This window comes from Oculina patagonica, chromosome 13, assembly GCF_052425735.1.
Source record: "Oculina patagonica isolate OP01 chromosome 13, crgOcupat, whole genome shotgun sequence".
Taxonomy (NCBI): Eukaryota; Metazoa; Cnidaria; class Anthozoa; order Scleractinia; family Oculinidae; genus Oculina; species Oculina patagonica.
In genome coordinates this window covers 5,365,602-5,383,887 of record NC_135770.1, presented here as the reverse complement: position 1 = coordinate 5,383,887, position 18,286 = coordinate 5,365,602, and the positions used below count along the sequence as shown (strand labels likewise).

Here is an 18,286-nt window from a genome sequence, read left to right as displayed (position 1 = left end):
ACCATTATTTTTTTTTTTGGAGAGGGGGGGGGGGTGGGGGATTTAATTTTCCAGGCAAGATATTTGTTTTCACCTTCAAGTTGTGCAAGAATTTTTTTAAGGTATTTCTCAACTCTTTTCCTCCAGGTTCCCCTTGCACGATTTTTTTTTTCAGTCGTTTCTTCTGTGCAGGAATTTTTTTGGCAATCCCCCAATCAAATAATATTAATGGTCCTTCCCTACTAAACTTTATCTCTTTCTACAAGGCTTTCTATAATCTTGTTAACATTAAACATTATACCTTAAACTTCCTCTTTCTAGATTCAGCCATTTGCTCCTCCTTCCGTTTCGATGTACATATAGGAGAGGGATCTGAGACATAAAGGAAATGAGAAATGAGAATCATTCGCCCGACCGTGTTTTTTTTTATTTTTTTTTTATTTTTTTTTTATTTTTATTTTTATTTTTTTTTTATTGCTCTTACTGATTCATGCACATTACATTACAATACAATTACTGACAATTACTTACAAAGACGATTCTAACATTGCATACACTACAAACACGAAAAAAAAAAAACAATACTATTGTCGCTAACGTAAAGCGCTACTCCTATTTAACAAAAGTTTTGATTGATTGCTAAGCTACTTCTATTTGACACTAATTATGCCCTATTTACAACAATGAAGATTAAGTAAAAGGACTTATTTAAAGATACAATAATTTCTCAAGAAAACTTAAGTATTTCCCATTTCTGTAGGTGAAATTTAAGCCTGTCCCTTTTCTTAGCGATACAATATTCAATGTGTTCAATATATTTAAGTTTAGCTATTAACTGAGGTAGGAGTGGTTTTGTTTTCCTGAGCCGATTAGCGTGGATTACTTGCTTACCAGCAATGAGGATATGATTGAGAAGAGTCCAATGAGGACTTTCTTTTGTAATACCTAGCAGAATTTCGCTGTCATTTAGCCTAGAAATGGTAATATTTAATTTATTTAACCAGTTAGTAGTATGCGTCCAGAAATCTATGGTAAATTTGCAGTGTAAAAACAAATGCTCGAGAGATTCTTCGTACTCTCCACAAAACATACATAACGAGGTATCTATTAGCCTCATTTTATTCAACAATTTGTTAGTATATATTATACGATTAAGAATTTTAAATTGAAACATTTTAATGTCTAAAGTCACTTTTTGTGGCGTTAAATAAATTTGATTCCAGTCAAGATTTTGATCATCAAATAAAGAGTTGTATTTTAATCTTGCAGTAGGATGGACGTGTATGTTCCCTATCAGAATCCAGTACAGTCTTTTGCTCGTGAGTTCACTGAGCTTAATTTCTTCATTATTACAATTGAGCACAAACTGAGTTAAATCCAAAATTGTGGTGGTGCTCTGCTCTTGCGCATCAGGTGGTTGTGGATTTTTCGAGTTTATCAAGACTCTCCATGCGTCTGGAAGTGCTTTTGACAGACCAAGGATTAAGAAATAATTGTTAAAATTCAGCCCTTTTTCTCTAAAGAAATTCCAAGTTTTTAATTTGCCGTTCGGGAGAAGGATATCTTTTATCTTTACAATTCCAGCCATATATGATTTTTTGCAAAATTGAGGTTTGCCCCCAATACGCAGAAATTGATTGTTCCATAGTATTTGATCCATGATGACGTCTCGGGAGGACATTTCTTTAGTATTGACTGTCGCCCAGGTCTCAAAACACTCGCGATAAAATTTAGGAAGGTGTTTAGGTAGATCAGCACCATTATAATTACAATGAAGAAGGAATTTCTCGCCGTGATCTTTGAGAATCCTTGATAGAATAAGTTTCCAAGGGCTATGATAGTTCTCAGTATACTTCTTTAGGCAAATGATTCTCTGAGTTTTGATTGCAGACTCCACGTGAGGCATTTTCAGACCGCCATCTTTATAATCGCTGATCAGAGCTAAGCGTTTGATTTTATCTTTTCCGTTCCATAAAAAATTAAACATCACAGAATTAACCTTTTTCAAAAAATCTTTGTCTAGATTTAATACGGAAGCACGGTACATGAGTTTTGGCATGAGTTTTCGATGTACATATAGGAGAGGGATCTGAGACATAAAGGAAATGAGAAATGAGAATCATTCGCCCGACCGTGTTGAACTGGACCGAGCTGTCACATTCTCGCCCCGGATATGTTTACAAATCATTGCTGTACAAACATGAGCCTTCAACTCGCCAAAATACGTGCACGTATTCTGTTACTCATTGTTCAATTTACCCATAAACATGATAAAGGAAATTTAGAAAGTCACGCAAGATATATTTTGTATGCTTGGAAGCTAACAACTACAAAAGATCTCTCAAAGGTGGCCTTGGTAAGTAAAGCATGCAAAGTTGAAAACGTTGGACTATAAAATGTTTTCAATGCCACGCGAACGAATTTCATCATAGTTTTCAGGTTCTAGAATGCAGCTGTTAGCGGAAGCTACGCGCTTTTGAAATTAAATTTTTGGCTAGTACTGGTAAAATGAGTAGCAGATAACCGCGTCTTTATCACAGTACTGAAGCGCTAGTAGAGAGTTAACTTGATTTAAGATTCAAACCAGTTAACAGTGCCTTGAGAAAGCCAAAAGCTGTTTAGTTTGATATTTGGTGCGTAGAACGAAATGTGGAAAATGGTTATTACTACATCAGCTTTTAAATTTGCATTATCGGTTCTGAATTATAAGTTACTTCTTACGTGTCTCTGCGCATGCATTATGGCGTGACACTGACTTGCGTGACAGCCCGTGTAAGCAAGTGGAAACAATATTCAATATACTGGTTTTCTACTTATTTTAAGTACTTTGTTGTTTCTTTTATTTTAAAGTGAATATCATTATCAGCATCTAGGGATTGCTTACTAATTTCAGAGCTGTGCTCTAGCAGAGCCTGTGTGCCACAGGTGACTTACTTTTGCCTTTGGGTGACTAATATTTGCTATCATAAAAGCTTTTTAGAGCTGGAACCTAAGATTTCTTTTATAAGAGCCTTCAGGCACCCTGCAATTATTCTAAGTGCACAGCTTTGAATTCTGCAAACTGTTATCTTTGTATAAACTTCTTTGTACAATTTAACCAGATTGAGGGACTCCCTATATTAGGTGATACTCGCAAGTCATTCCATTTTGAACATTCATTTAAGAGATTGTAAAATGTGCATAATTTATGTGTATGGTGTCCATTTTCAAATGTACGCAATATTATTGTAGTTTATTTGGGTTCCTTTAAGGATATTTGAAGTCAACATTTAATTCTAGACATTACAAATTGTATACTTAGGACCCAAGCAAAGCAAGAAAATCTGTCATTCTCCACTGTCTCAATTGGATACTTAGCTTCTTGGGGGTTAAAATGAATTTGTTCAAGTTAAGATTTTTTTACCTTGTAGATGCTTTCCAAATTTTTGATGATCATTATGCCTTTATAAAGAAGTTTCCCTCCCCCCTCCCTTTCAAGGATTTAACAATTATCCTATTTGATCAACCTTATTAGCAGCTTTTACACGATCGTCTTATGATTGCAATTCTCGATTGTGTTATTAAAAGCATTGTTGAAAGAAAGAAAATACATAATACCTTAGGAGCCATTCAGGTTACCCTCAGGTCAAGATTTGATCCCATTTCAGACAATGCATCTCTGGGTAATAACCTCTCTCTAAGACATTGAGACAAAACATGGAAGATTTTATCACGTATTGTTGTCTGCGGTCGTCCATTGACTCTTAAATTTTTTAAAATATTTACGGGTGTAATTCTCTGGTTGCCGCATATGTTAGATACCTTCAGGTATGTAGTTTTCCTCCTTGTAGGAAGATTGCAGTAGTTCTCGACAATAACATTGAAAATGTCCTGTAGCTGACTACAGCTTTACACTTTTTGACACATTATTTTCTGTTAAAGAAATAAGAGAGTAATTAAGGATTTGTTTAGGCTTTTTCTAGTATAATTTTTTAACATAAAACAACAACTGGAAATTGCATCATTTACTCCCAGACAGAAAACCCAAAGAAGGGCATCTGCAAACAGATATCCTTATAAATTATTTTAGTCTGTTGATAAAAGTGGCTGGATATTTTAAAATGTAGAAAAAATGTGACCAGTTAGTATTTATTTTTGATAGTGTAAAGAATCTCTTATTTGATGGACACACATGAAGAGAAGCTGGATGTTGCTGCAGTCAACTCATGTGAGGTGTGTGTTATACAGTATGCATTTTACAGGGATGTGTCTAATTTACGAGGGAGCCATAATGCTGTAGCAAAGGTTTTCTTTTTGGTTTTTCTGGTTATCCTTTTGAAACTGATTGATCTTTTGTTGTATAGCTAGGGTGGGCCCAGAACATTATCAAACGCAGGGGTGTGAGGTATAAAAGTGTAACTGTCTTGGTGGGATGTGGAGCTATAATCTCCTCAAGTCAGCTCTTGACAAGTACAAACAAATTCTCATGATGAGGGGGTGGGGGGCAGGCAGAGGATGCAATCCCATCATCCCTTGCCTGCTGGATTTGGTTTGTGTAGTAAAAAATAAAATACAGAAATAAATATAAAATAGTAAATATATTAATATGAAACCAATAAAATGTCACCAAATTAATTAATAAGTAAATTAATAAACAGTGGTAAAAATGTAATTAATAGTGTAAACTCATTGTGCTGCAGTTTTCAAATGAATAATATAACTTTCTTAAACTTACTTGGAAACATTAAAATATTCATAGTTTTGAGTAAAGAACATTGTTATACGTTGGATATATTTTAACTATTTGAATGCTTCTTTGCAGAATGGCTGCTCTTCTATGGCTTGTAACCAGTTACGGTAAGATATAACGGGTATTTAATATTTTATAAGTATTTGTAAAAAAGTGTATTGTAATTAGTTTATTGCAAGTGTGTTATTATTGATACCTGCAGAAAATAATTTATTTAAGATTTTAAACCTGAATTGATATAATTTTAAACTTTTAGATTAGAAAATCAGGAATTGAGAGAAAAACTACAGAAGTTGCAAAAGCTTCATGAAGGCAGTCCGACTGGTAATGAGAAAGGTGAATTATCACCCACTTCACCAGGAGAAGAGGAAGAAAAAAATGATAGTACAGTACCAGTACATCAAAAGATGGAATCTGATGTGGAATTAACCCAAGAACAAGTCAAAAGGTAATGTGTTGTTCCAGAAAATAATTCTATCTGTATCCCCATGATATGGCCACCATGCATGGAAGACTATTTTGGTTTGAGTCCCCCACCCCACCCCTATAGAAATAAATATTTTGGGTTTTTTAGTGTCCATTAAACAATACAAGGGTTGTCGAATGGTAAATGCAAGACTTTGCAAGACGGCGAGTCAAATATCTTTTCTGCGAGCCTGAGACGTTTTCAGCCTAATGCAAAAGAAATCTAGACTCCAAAAAGGCATCAAAGAAAAATTTGAGACGACGAGACCCCTGAAATTTGGCTAAAATTTTGCGAGACGCATTTTTTGAAGGACCATTCTCTGCCCCTGATATAATGTTATATTTTGTAAATTAAGGTAAATATTATTACTAAAAGAAAAGAGGATTGTTTAAATAGAGCTAGAACATGTAAACTAGCTATTAAGTGTTTCTATCCATGTAAAATCAAGTTATCTATCTATCTAATAATGTTGTTGTACTGGCTTTAATTGCAGACTCAAAGCAGATTATGATGATGTTGTAAAGAAAAATCAAGAGCTTGAAAACAGAATCCTTCAGATGGTAATTTGTTTAATCTCATGCAGTTTTAGTTGTTATTGATAAACCGTTCAAGAATGTAAGTGCAAATAAATGTGTACAAAAAAAAAACTTTTAAGAATATTTTAATAATGCTTTTATTTTGTTTTTAATGATACTTTAAAATGCATAATCTTTCTCCACATATTTTATTAACCCTGTAGTTCCAAGCAGACAAGGGCAAGACATTTAGATCCCCTTTAGCCAGTGGTGGTTGACCTTATTTATATATGATCCATCCTCATGAAGTTCCCTAAGATTCAACTTTTAATCTTAACAGGCTGGTGATCTACAGTTGGAAAAGGCTCGCTTCGAGGAAACAGTGGGGGCCATGTCGGAGCAGCTGATGGATTTTGTTGAGAAAATGAACAAGTTGGAGAGGGAATGTGTGAGTGGACAACATTGTACATTGACAGCCAGGGGCCAGCCCCGGGGACATGAGTCCTCTTTTAGGGGAAAAATTCCCCTTTTAATTGCTGAGCAAGAGAAGGCCTTCCTCCACTCACTTACATGCTTTCTCCTCAGACCCTCTTTTTTTGGCTCATAATTGCTTCAAAACGGCCATCCCTTCGCTTTGAGCACCTCTCTCTCGGCCTGTGTTAAAAACAGTTTAAACAGAGTTCGTTAGTAAGCCTATAAATATTTAATGTTATAGGAAAACTAATAGCCTTTAAATTATGAATTAAAAATTTGCAAAAATAAATAATTTTTGATTACACTTGGTTTTCTAACATGTGACTGTCGTACGTCTGCAATTAAGTTGTGAAAAAGAATGTTGATTTATTGATTGCAGATGAAGAATAAAAAGGACTGTTCCTTGGTAGTTCAACTTTTGAAATGTAACCAGTCCTTGGACAAAAAGTTTGTGTCTCAGAAAATGGATACGGTGAGCAAAATATTATTAGTAGAAAATTTGGATTGACACACATGGTTAAGCAATTCAGGAAAAGAATGCCAAGTTCTCCCTAACAGAGAGGGCAGTAAAGGGTATTTTCTTGAATCGTGAATGGCCATTTTTATTTTTCTTGAAATGCGAAGGGACTAGTTTTTTTTCATCAAACATGATTTTGTTATTAGCTGTAAACCGTGAATTTCCAAAATAATTTTTTGTGAAATAATAATTTGTTGTCAACCGTGATTTTGATCTTTTCCCATTATCCTATTAACCCTATTCAGATCAGGGGGGGTGGGGGGCTTTTGAGGCCCGCGCTGACTTTGAACGCTTATAACTTTGTCAAGATTCAACCAAACCCTGCCAAACATTCTGAGTTTATCTAAAATTTATCTGAGAATAATTTGGTAGGATAGGATGTTGTGTCAGGAACTTGACATCACCATGGCAATGGCATTTTGATAAGCATGTTTTCCCAAATTTGTAATTTTCGTGTTTCTTTTAATGAAAATTAACTTCAATGCAATTAATTTTTACCTTGTTACGGTTTTAAGCACAATTTTATTGATTTTCTGTACTTTGCAGTATTTTTGAGTGGTTTTCTGGCATTTTTGAAAAATTTTAAAATCCAAGAGGCAGCTGTTTTGGCATCATGATTTAATTGTCATGTGATATGACATCATCATCCCACGTGACGTATACCAAAAGAAAGATATTCGGACATACTATATAATCTTAGATCGGATGAATCATTCTAGTGAAACATACTATATATCCTATAAGTTTCATTGTGATTGCTAAAATATTCTGGAAGTTGCATTTGCATGGGGGGGGGGGGGGGCGGTCAGAGAGGGTCCAAAAAAGCCTGGTCTGAATAGGGTTAATGTGTGGAAATTTTCAGTTGTGCAACTAGCTGACTATAGCTTTCTAAAATTTCAGACAATGCATTGTCATTGAGTTAATTGCCATGTCTGTCATCAGGGATGTAGCTAAGAAAACACTAAACCAGCTGGGTTTTGTGGCCTTAGCAGCTCTAAAAGTTTACCTAAGTTTTTGTTTTCATGTGAAATTTCAGCTGGATTTAAGTTTTCTCTCAGCCCGGTGAAATAAGCTGGCAGCCGGCCCTTAGCGACATCCCTGTGTCATGTCACTTATATACATGGTTAAAAAGGAGGTTGCCTATTTACAGAGTTAGGATTTCGAGTTGGATTTTGAGTTAGGATTTCAAGTTGGATTTTCAGGTTGGATTTTCGAGTTATCATTTCAAGTTGGATTTTCTAATTGGAGTTTCAAGTTAGGATTTTAGAGTCAGAATGAAACGAAACAAGCAAAACTTCATTTCCGCCACTTACTCTACTGTACACTCCGTTTAGCCCCAGTACTATGAAATCCGGTTAGTCTACTATACACCCCGGTTAGCCTACTATGCACTCCTGTTAGCCTACTACACACTCCTGTTAGCCTACTGTTCACTTCGGTTAGCCTACCATGCACTCCGGTTGGCCTGTTTACGGTTAGCTTTCAATAATTGTAATGGGTTTTGCTTCGCCAAAAAATCCTCACCCTCGAAAATCCTAACTCGGAAATCTAACTCGAAAAATCCAACTCAAAATCCTATAAACTTGAAATCAATCCTAACTCGGGAGTTGGTTTGTCTCGTTAAAAAGTGTCTCATTGTTTTGTTTGTTTTTCTAACCCATAGTTGCCATCAGATCTAAAGGACAAGTTGACAATAGAGCTGGACCTTAAACAAGAGCCTGAACCAGCTCTTAGTCGTCATCCAGCCTGGAGCAGAAAGATTTGGAGAACAAAGAGCACTGGCTCTGCAAATGGGAGTACAAAGATGCATCCATTAAATGGATGATGGGCTTGATCTGTTGTTTTCAATACCCTCCTGTCCCATCCCCACCTTCCCCACCCCTGTCAGAATTGACTGGTGTTGAAAAGTGTAACTTTCAGGATATTATGGAGTTTTCAAGAAACATTTCCAAGAAATGAAATCAGGAGTGTAAATAGCATGGAGAAATTTAAGGCTCTCAGAGTCACAGAAGGTTGCTCTCTAGTTTCCTGTCATAGTTCAAAGTCAGAATTTAAATTGCTATTTGATCAGTCAGGTAGCAAAACAAATGAGTGAAGAAATCTGAAATGTTGTTCTAAAAATGCAAATTTTCACTGATTCCAGGTATTCAAGGCCAAATAATATTGTTCTAGCTAGTTAAAAATGTAGCTAGTATTTGTCTAACTGTGCACAACTATATGGGAGAAGGGGGGAGGGGGGGGGGGTTATCAAAAATACTTGATATGGTGAGGCTCTGCTTTAAGGTAAAAACCCATACCCTTTTGTATAACGTTATTAACCCCTTAATACATAGACGAATCAACCATTGACAGGTCTGTTTTAAGATATTTTGAAAAGCCCTAACAGATACCTAAAGTTTTTCATGCTCGTTTCTTTACTCCAACACATGAAATCCCTACCCTTTTATATACTTCCAGACTGAAATAGGCACTCCTTTCGGGTAGAGCCTCCCTGTATAATTTATTGTAGGGAGTACTCCCTCCCCCTCCCCCCCCTTGGGGTTTGTAATTAGAACAATTTGCATGCACTCCTTGCTTGAAGCAAGGAGTTAGTTTAAACTGTTTAAATTAAATTGAGTTCTTAGTTATTGTGATAGCAGTACTTTAAGAAAGTGCATCCAAACTGGAATAATCAAAATAAATATTATCAAAAGATTTAATAATTGGTTAGGGCATCTTTTACAAAGTTCCCATTATTTGACAACCTCGAGGGAAAAGCGCCCTGTGGACGAGGTTGATTATTTGATTGTAATTAAACAGATGAAAGGAGACAACGAGATAGTTAAGGTATTTTCTATGCTCTGAACAAAATAAATTTATCTAAAGAAAGTGTTTTCATAAGGTTTGCATTATTCAAGTTCTGTTAAGAGTGTATACCAGAGGAAATATTAACAAATTATGCTTTATATTAGAGTATTGATATTGTATATAAAATTAATGTAGATGAAAAATAAATTAAAAGTACCGTTCTCTCAGTTTAAGGGAGTGGTCATTATTTATGGGGAGGGGGGTTGGTGAATGAGAGGGGGGACAAAAAAGTTTGGTCGCCTGTAAATGGAGGGCAAAAATGTTTTCACATCACTGATGGGGGGGTCAAAAAAGTTTGGTTGACAACCACCTGATTTCCATTTCTAGTAATGCAAAGGGAAACTTCTCTGTAAATAAAACTCTGGCTAAGGTATAAACACATCGACAAATGACTGGTCAAATGTAGCTACTATTAGCTTATTTACAATGTCCTATCAACGTTTTCTATCAATCTTAATCTAGTTAATCTGATATGGGTTGATGACACCCCCATTTAGAGGGTCACCTCTCACCCGCTTCTTTAAGTCACCATTTCACAATTGGTATCTGGGAGGCCATGGGTTCAATTCCCAGATTTTTTCTTTGTCTCACGCTTGGGACAGATTATCATTTTATCTTTATTGTTTTTGTTGTTGTCAGGTTTAAGTAAGGGTTTGGCTACCCTCTATGGATCTAGATTATCAATAAAATATCAGTAACAGTTTAGCTAGTCGAATGAGGTGTCCAAAAAAATCTTACAGAGTATTTCTATTTCTTTGATGAAACAGAAAATCATTTACATGATGTCCATTGATGCTGAGCAGGTTTTTAATTTAAGTATTCAAGTAGCTCAGTCAGCGGCAAAGTGACCATTTGTTGGTCACTTGGTTTTTGATCCTATGTTGATTGCGGGGGGGGGGGGGGGGGGCTAAAAAAGTTTACTTGATCCTAAAGGGGGGGGCAAAAAAGTTTACTTGAGCCTAAAGGGGGGGGGCATAAAAAGTTTCTGATGTTCCCTTCTCCCATTCACCAACCCCCACTCCCCATAAATAATGACCACTCCCTAATGTTGTTAGTTCAACTTTTGAAGTGTAGTCAGCTACGATCCAACTGCACAGAACTGAAAAGGCTGTTTCACAAATACCTACCTGTATGTCAGGAGCCCATTGTGCAATGTAGATTTTTGACCATTTTTTAGTCTCTTGCAATTATTTTTTCCCAATCTATGTTTGACGCCCCATTTAAGTAAACAGCACCTTACTTGACTGCAATAACTGCTAATTGTAAAAGGATAAAAGGGAAGCTAACTATCGATAACTACGCCACCATTTTCACATCTTCACTTCCCGCGCTTTTACCTCACTGCGGGCTCCGCTAATGTACAGCGGAAACGCCCCCGACGGCATCAAATTTCGCGCCAACCGCGCCTCGAACATTTGATCAAAATCGAGCTCTTCCAAGTTGTTTTTCTCCTTTTAGCCACTTTTACGGTGTATAAAACTCAGCCCACTCATGGATTCTCTGCTTGAGGCAATTTCAAAGACTGAGGAGCATCAATTTTGTGTGGAAATAATGAAACGCCTGGATATTCAGCGAAGAAACGAACATTGCTGTGATGTGATTCTAGAAGTTGGCTCCGGTGACGATCAAGCTCGTTTGAAAGCACACAGAATCGTGTTATGTGCAGCAAGTCCGTTCTTTTTCAACGTTTTTAACAGCGACATGAAAGAAAAGAAAGAAGGAGTGATCCGATTGGAACAGATAACCAAAGATGTGATGGAAGAAGTGTTGAAGTATCTCTACACAGGTCGTGTTGACATCAGTGAAGCTAATGCCTGTGATTTGATGGCAGCAGCAGATTTCTTTCTTCTCCCAACCTTGAAAGATTTGTGTGGCAACGTTATTGCACAAGCCTTGTCTTTTTCCAGCTGCATCACGGCTTATTATCTGGCGGAAAGGTATCGGTGTGAAGATCTGCAGATAAAAGCGAAGGATTTCATTCTGGCAAACTTTGTTGCTGTAGCTGAAACTGTAGAATTTTTGAATTTGAGCAGCACGCAAGTCGAGGAGTGGATCTCAAGCGATGAAATCATCGTAAAAGGAGAGGAGGACGTTTTCAAAATTGTAGTGAAGTGGATTGCACAAAATAAAAGAAGAAAACGAAATTTATCCGACTTGTTTTGTCACATTCGTCTTATCTACATTAGACGTGACTTTTTATTCAACGTTATTTTATCAAATCCCTTGATAAAAGACAATAAAGAGTGCTCAAATATAGCCTTAGATGCCATGAAGTTGGCGTTTAGTGGTACAGAGGAGTGCTATTTTGCTCAGCCACCAAGAAACTGCATGAAGACACATGAAGATGTCATTGTTGCACGTGGAACACGTTGTGGGAAACGCTAGCAAGGCAGGGTAGCGGGATTCCCCACGAATCTCACAAAAAGGCAAACAATTCAGTGCAAGAAATGATACTCACAGGTTTACGTCGTTTAATGGCTTGAAGTCGCGGTCACTTTCACAATCACGGAATTCTCAGGTTAAAAAGGCGTAACTGGTCAAAGACTCAACTCAACTCAACAGGTCAACAGATCAACTAAACTCGAAACACTAACTGTTTTCTTCTTATACAAGCATTACGTGCAGACGGGCTAATTATGAATTTCCGGCTTTGACACATTCTGGCACATATCTTTATCGGTTCGTCCTACAAAACACTCATTGACATTACATAATCTGATACCCCACGTGGGATTCCTAAATAAAACATCCACTCAAGTAAAGTCACGCAATCACTAGTCCTAGTCTTCGACACACACTCCCCCCATATATTTCTTTCTAAGGAATATATGTTCTCTTTCGAGACTGGACTTTCGTTAATCATGTCCGCTATTACTTAAACAAGCGAAGGTAAAATGTCCTCGATCAATAATTAAGCAAATAGTTAAAATGTCCTCGATTAATAAACAAGCAAAAAGTTAAAATGTCCTTGATTATTGTTCTTTAAATGTCGCTGGATTGCTCCGCTTGTGCAATCTCCTGGATTCTCAGATTCGCTGTTTCAGCTGCAACTCGTTTTGGCTTGAAAGCTGGTGTTGTTGGATCCAGGGTTGCTTTGGATGTGCGGTCGACAGACAATTCCAGGGGGTAAAGGTGCTGTACGGCTCGTTCCATTACTCCTTTTCCAGCTCGCATCTTGGCCCCACGTACTATTCCGTCACGTCCTACAATCAACTTATCCACAATTCCTAGTTTCCATGAGTTTCGATTTCGAGACTCGTCTTGAATAATAACAACGTCTCCAACTGAAGGGTGGGGAGTCTGTTCTCCTCCGCTCTTGCTGTGCCGCTCTCTCAGACTCCGCACGTATTCTTTTGACCACCTCGACCACATCGCTTCCTTGCAACGGAGGAGGTACTTAGCTCTCTTTCTCAGATCCGATTCTTGTATGTGATGTGCGCTTAGCTCAGGGAGCTGGGTCGGCCGAAGGTGCAGCATAGAGCTTGGAGTGAGCACTGGCATTTCAACATCTTCCTCTAGGTAACTCAGAGGTCGGCCATTTATGGCAATTTCTACATCGAGCACGACGTCACACAATTCGCTCCAGGATAAGGTGCCGTTCCCGACTGCTTTACGAAAGGCGGACTTGAACACGCCTATGAGCCTCTCAAATTGACCACCCCACCATGGGGCGCGGCTGAGGTTAAATTTCCAGGCAATATCAAGATGTACAAGGCCGTCATGGAATTTTTCATCTTTCCTAACTTTGCTCAACCAGTCAGCGGCGGCTGTAAACGTCTTCCCATTGTCTGAGTAGATAACGCGAGGGCGGCCACGTCTGGTTATGAAACCCTTCAAACTTGTGAGAAACTTGTTGGTTTCTAAACTTGGAAGGAGATCCAGGTACACTCCCCTTGTTAGGCTGCACGCGTAAAGGACTAGGTAGGCCTTACCCTCTGTTTTCTGTGTAACACGATACTTTATAGGGCCAGCAAAGTCGACTCCAATAGTTTCGTAGGGTGTCACTCCTTGGGTCCTGGTGAGTGGTAGACATCCTGGCGGTGGAGACTGGTAAGCCTGGGCTTGAAATCTCTTGCAACCCCAACAACCTTTGAGGACCTTCTTCGTCAATTTTCTCAGGCGAGGGACCCAGTGGGTTTCTCTAACCTTGGTCATGGTAAGTGTAACTCCCCCGTGAATGGTCGTAAGATGCGCTTGCTGTACAAACTTGAAGGTGAACAAGTTGTCATCTGGCAGGTAGGTAGGGTACAACCCAACGATTCTTCCTCTACACTCCAGTATCCCGCTGTTGTTTAACTGCAAATTGAGTTGAAGCTTGTCCGCTTGGAAATGCTTTGTGCTTGTGGATTCGGCTTGAGCTCTTTTGATCCACCAGGCTTCCTGGAGCCTTATTTCGTCTGTGGTCAGTGGTCCCTTTAGTCCTCTTGGCTTCGGGTTTCTGCAGTTGGCGAGGAATCTGGCGATCCATGCGCAAATGCGCAGAGTTTTCAACAGGCTATATTTTTCCAACAGCTCGCTGAACACATCTCTCTCAGGTAGGGCTATGGCAAGGATTTCCTTTGTCACCTTGGCTTCTGCTTGAGACTCGGATGAGGCCTTGATTTCAATATTGGGGGGCCACTGATCCGGATAGGGTAACCATGGTGGCCCGTTCATCCAAAGTGGTGCGCTGATCACACTTCCGCCTCTGCTTCCTAGGTCAGCAGGGTTTTGGTCTGTGGGGACATGGTGCCAGACAATTCCTTGGTGTTGCTGAATCTTTTGCACTCGATTTGCAACGAACTGGCGATACTCTCCACATCCGTTTATCCAGTAAAGGGCGACAGTGCTGTCCAACCAGCAGTGGATAACTGGATTACAATTCTGCAATGCATCTCGAACGTTAACTGCCAGGTTCGCCGCCATGTGGCCTGCAACAAGCTCCAATCTTGGTATGGTTAGGTTCTGTTTTGATAGGCGAGACTTGGAGGTGATGAGACCCTGGGTGGTCCCTGACTCTTGGCCAACAACTGCGTAAACTGCGGCACAGACTCCTTGTGAGCTTGCATCTCCAAAGGCGTGGAGTTGGATAAACTGAATTGGCTCTCTAAACGGTGCAACTGCTCGCTTTACACTCAAGGTTTCTGGCAGGTTACAAAGCCACTTCCGCCACCTCTTATCCAAATCTATCGGGATGGGCACGTCCCAGGGTAACTTTGTCTCGCAGATATCTCGGAATATGAGCTTTCCACAGAGCGTTGTGGGTGATACCAACCCCAGGGGGTCGTAGATTTTGGCCAGCTGCGACAAGATTCCTCTTCTGGTTGGTTCAACCGGTTGCTGTGGGAAACAAACGCTTAACGTGTCGGCAATCTTGTCCCAAGGCAGTCCTAGCAGCTTCGTTAGTGTTGTTGGTGGTCCCAACTGTTGTTTAGCAAAGCTCAGATCCTCGCTGTCACCAGGGTCACCGTCTCTCTCTAGCTCAGGTGCATTTGAGTTCCACTTGTGTAGAACAAATTTGGCATCACCAAAGATTTTAATCGATCCTTCCTTTTGCTGTTGAGCTTGCGGCACTGTTGATGCACCAGATATCAAATCATCAACGTACAGGCTCTTTCTGATTTGGGCAACCAACTCCGGTTCTCGTTGCTCCCACGCGTCTAGATGTTGCTGTATAACTCCACCCAACAGAAAGGGTGAAGAGGTGAGGCCGAACAGGGCTCTGGTGAATCTGTAAGTTTCGATGGCTGATTGATCACGTGGTTTCCAATGAAATCGCAAGGCATCCCTTTCTTCTTCTTTAATGCGTACTTGTAAGAAAGCCTTCTGCAGATCTCCTGCCAGCAATACGGGGTAGAAACGAGCTCTGATTAGAACGTTCCATAATAGGTTCTGTAAGGGTGGTCCTGGATGAAGGCAGTCGTTTAAAGATGGCTGGCTGGGATTTTCTTTGGCGGAGGCATCATAGACGATCCTTAACTTGGTAGTTTCCGCGTTTTCTCGAACTACTGCTCTATGGGGTATGTAAAATTCAGTCCCTTTGGGTTCGGCCGGAGCTGGTTCGACGATTCCTTCTTCTTTCTGTTCCTGAATAATGGCGTCATACTGGTCATAGGCATTGGTGCGATCGAGTTTTCTTACGAGCTGCTGAAGTCTTTTAATACTTCCAGACTTGTTTGTGGGCAACTGTGGATGGCTTCCTTTCCAGGGGAGACCCGTTTGATAGTATCCGTCGGGATGACGTATCAACTGTTCCTTGAACTCAGAGTAGACCACATCCTGGTCGTTTGCTGAGGCGTCGGCGAGGCCAAGGACGTCTAAACGGCAGAGCTGTTCGAAGTCCACGCTGGTTGTCTGGGTAAGAAACGTGTTACTGGCTTCGTGTTCGTGGCCTGGTGACATGATTGTCCAGCCGAGTGTTGTCTTCTCCGCCACAGGTTGACCTGATAAAGCTATCTTCGGTGGAGTGCTAGTCTTGATTCTTGCGTACTCGGAAGCACCTAACACCAGATGAATGGGTAGTTTCGGTTTGCCATCTTTGTCGTCCATGTAAACATCACTCAGGTGCGTGTACCGTTTCGTCAACTCTTCATACTTGGGATTTTCAAGAGTCATGAGTTCCGGTTTGTCGACCTTGGATACTGTCACGCTCATACTGAAATCGCCACTCAGGGATGTCACGTTGACATTGTACATTTCTACTTTGGTTGTCATGGAGCCCAGCATCATTTCGATTTGTTTCGTTTGAGTTTCGGCCGGTTTCGTATGCAAGGCGTTGATTAGCCGAGCTGAGGCGTAAGAACTTCCAGCTCCGGTGTCAAGTAGGGCTCTTGTTTTAATTCCATTGATCTTGACTAAAACCACAGGGTACACCACTTCTGTTTTGTCACGTTGATGGGCCGTTAATAATCCTTCAGACCTTGGATCCTGTTGATCGCTGTCACAAATTGACGTGTGATGCTTCTTTCTGCATTTCTGACATACCATCTTGCTCTGACAATATTCAGCTTTGTGGGGGCCGGTGCAATTGAAACACAACCTCTTCTGAAGTAGGATAGACCGTCGTTTAGCCACGTCAACAACACTGGGGCAGTGAAAGGCTCGATGCTCTGTCGCGTCGCAGTACACGCAAGATGGCTTGCGTGCACCATTCTTTTGTTGGGTGTTGAACACCCGAAATGGGGGCTTATCTCTCTTCCTGTCATCACGGCGGTTTCTGTCATCTTGCTGATTTCTATCATCTTGTTTACTGATCGGATTTCTCCGCGTCCAAAGGCGCAACGCTTCTGTCAGCTTGTCGAAGGTCCAGTTTTCCCACGATGGGTCTGTTCGCACCAAGTCCCCTCTAATCGCTGGCAACTTGTCCAAAGTCATCGCAACATAACCGTTAACCTGTTCTAGTTTGCCCATTGTCTGTAAAGACTGCACTGCGAAAGTCAATTTATCGGAAAATTCGTGAATTCGGTATGCATTCTGGTTAGGTATGATAGGAAGGTCGAAAATCTGCTGGGCGTAGGTCTTGATTATCTCTGAATCCTTACCGTACTTGTCCAACAGTATTGACTTGGCTCTGTTGTAACCTTCGTGTGAAAATGGTAGCCCTTCTATCGGTTTTTTCACCTTCGAGTCAAGGAAAGACTTCAAGTAGGCAAACTTCGTCACGCCCGGCATGGTCGCTTTGTCAATGATTTCCACGAATTGGTTCCAGAACCTGGGCCAATCTTCATAAGTGCCATTGAATCGAGCTATTTGAAGCTTGGGTAGCTTTGCTGCTTGCTCTTGGCCTGATCCCTCATCTGTAGGCTTGTTTTTTATTTGCGCTGCTTCGGCTTGTTCTTTCGCTACTTGAAGCTCGGCTTGGTACTTCAATTTTGCTTCGAACAACTTCTTCTCGAATTCCAAATCCTTTTCTTGTTTCTTCAGCTCCATTTTCTGATGAAATTCCTCTAAGGTGGTTTTCAGATGCCTGACGCTCTCGTCAGCAGCGACAATCTTGGCATCAACACTTGCATTCCACTGGTTAAGTTCTTCTAGCTCCACTTTTTCGGCGATTTTTTGTTCTTCAACAGTTCGTTTTAATTTGTCGGCTTCCATTGTTAAGGCTTTTATGGCAGAGAGATGCCTCTCTATCGCAGCTTCATTGTTTGATTCCACTATCGAACCGCTTCTGTTCACTGCTAACTTCAGCTGTTCTAGCTTGGTTTCTAAAGCTTCCATTATCGCGGTAAATTTCCTTGTTTTAGATCGGTTAGGCGGTCCCGTCGGAGGTGCCAGGTGTGGGAAACGCTAGCAAGGCAGGGTAGCGGGATTCCCCACGAATCTCACAAAAAGCTAAGGCAAACAATTCAGTGCAAGAAATGATACTCACAGGTTTACGTCGTTTAATGGCTTGAAGTCGCGGTCACTTTCACAATCACGGAATTCTCAGGTTAAAAAGGCGTAACTGGTCAAAGACTCAACTCAACTCAACAGGTCAACAGATCAACTAAACTCGAAACACTAACTGTTTTCTTCTTATACAAGCATTACGTGCAGACGGGCTAATTATGAATTTCCGGCCTTGACACATTCTGGCACATATCTTTATCGGTTCGTCCTACAAAACACTCATTGACATTACATAATCTGATACCCCACGTGGGATTCCTAAATAAAACATCCACTCAAGTAAAGTCACGCAATCACTAGTCCTAGTCTTCGACAACGTAAGAGTACATTGTGTTACATACCTTCAGAGAACAAGTGGTACAAGTTGGCCAAGATGCTAGCCAATCGGCCAA

General features: G+C 40.1%; 2 protein-coding genes across 3 annotated transcripts; one reads left to right on the top strand and one right to left on the bottom strand.

Moving 5' to 3' along the window:
* The first annotated feature begins 2,132 nt into the window (after positions 1 to 2,132).
* Positions 2,133 to 8,842, top strand: LOC144636847 (brain-enriched guanylate kinase-associated protein-like). 2 transcript variants are annotated; one of them, XM_078496058.1, is made up of 8 exons: positions 2,133 to 2,335; positions 4,121 to 4,191; positions 4,781 to 4,815; positions 4,965 to 5,156; positions 5,668 to 5,734; positions 6,030 to 6,137; positions 6,543 to 6,635; positions 8,344 to 8,842. In XM_078496058.1, the coding sequence occupies exons 2-8, from the start codon at positions 4,141 to 4,143 to the stop codon at positions 8,503 to 8,505; spliced, it is 708 nt and encodes a 235-aa protein (XP_078352184.1). In that variant the 5' UTR covers positions 2,133 to 2,335; positions 4,121 to 4,140; the 3' UTR covers positions 8,506 to 8,842. The 2 variants fall into 2 exon arrangements, with proteins under 2 accessions (XP_078352184.1, XP_078352185.1); XM_078496059.1 differs by lacking the exon at positions 2,133 to 2,335 and adding an exon at positions 3,659 to 3,786.
* Positions 8,843 to 12,509: 3,667 nt separating this feature from the next.
* LOC144635386 (uncharacterized) lies at positions 12,510 to 17,800 on the bottom strand. The gene has a single exon (XM_078494494.1). The coding sequence runs from the start codon at positions 17,721 to 17,723 to the stop codon at positions 12,510 to 12,512; it is 5,214 nt and encodes a 1,737-aa protein (XP_078350620.1). The 5' UTR covers positions 17,724 to 17,800.
* Positions 17,801 to 18,286: the final 486 nt, after the last annotated feature.

Bases quoted from the DNA above. Each gene is read 5' to 3' on its own strand.
- LOC144635386 (XM_078494494.1), bottom strand. From the start codon at position 17,723: ATGGAAGCTTTAGAAACCAAGCTAGAACAGCTGAAGTTAGCAGTGAAC.
- LOC144636847 (XM_078496058.1), top strand. From the start codon at position 4,141: ATGGACACACATGAAGAGAAGCTGGATGTTGCTGCAGTCAACTCATGT. The intron at 6,138-6,542 runs GTGAGTGGACAA...TATTGATTGCAG, and splicing joins ACAAGTTGGAGAGGGAATGT to ATGAAGAATAAAAAGGACTG. The intron at 6,636-8,343 runs GTGAGCAAAATA...TCTAACCCATAG, and splicing joins TGTCTCAGAAAATGGATACG to TTGCCATCAGATCTAAAGGA.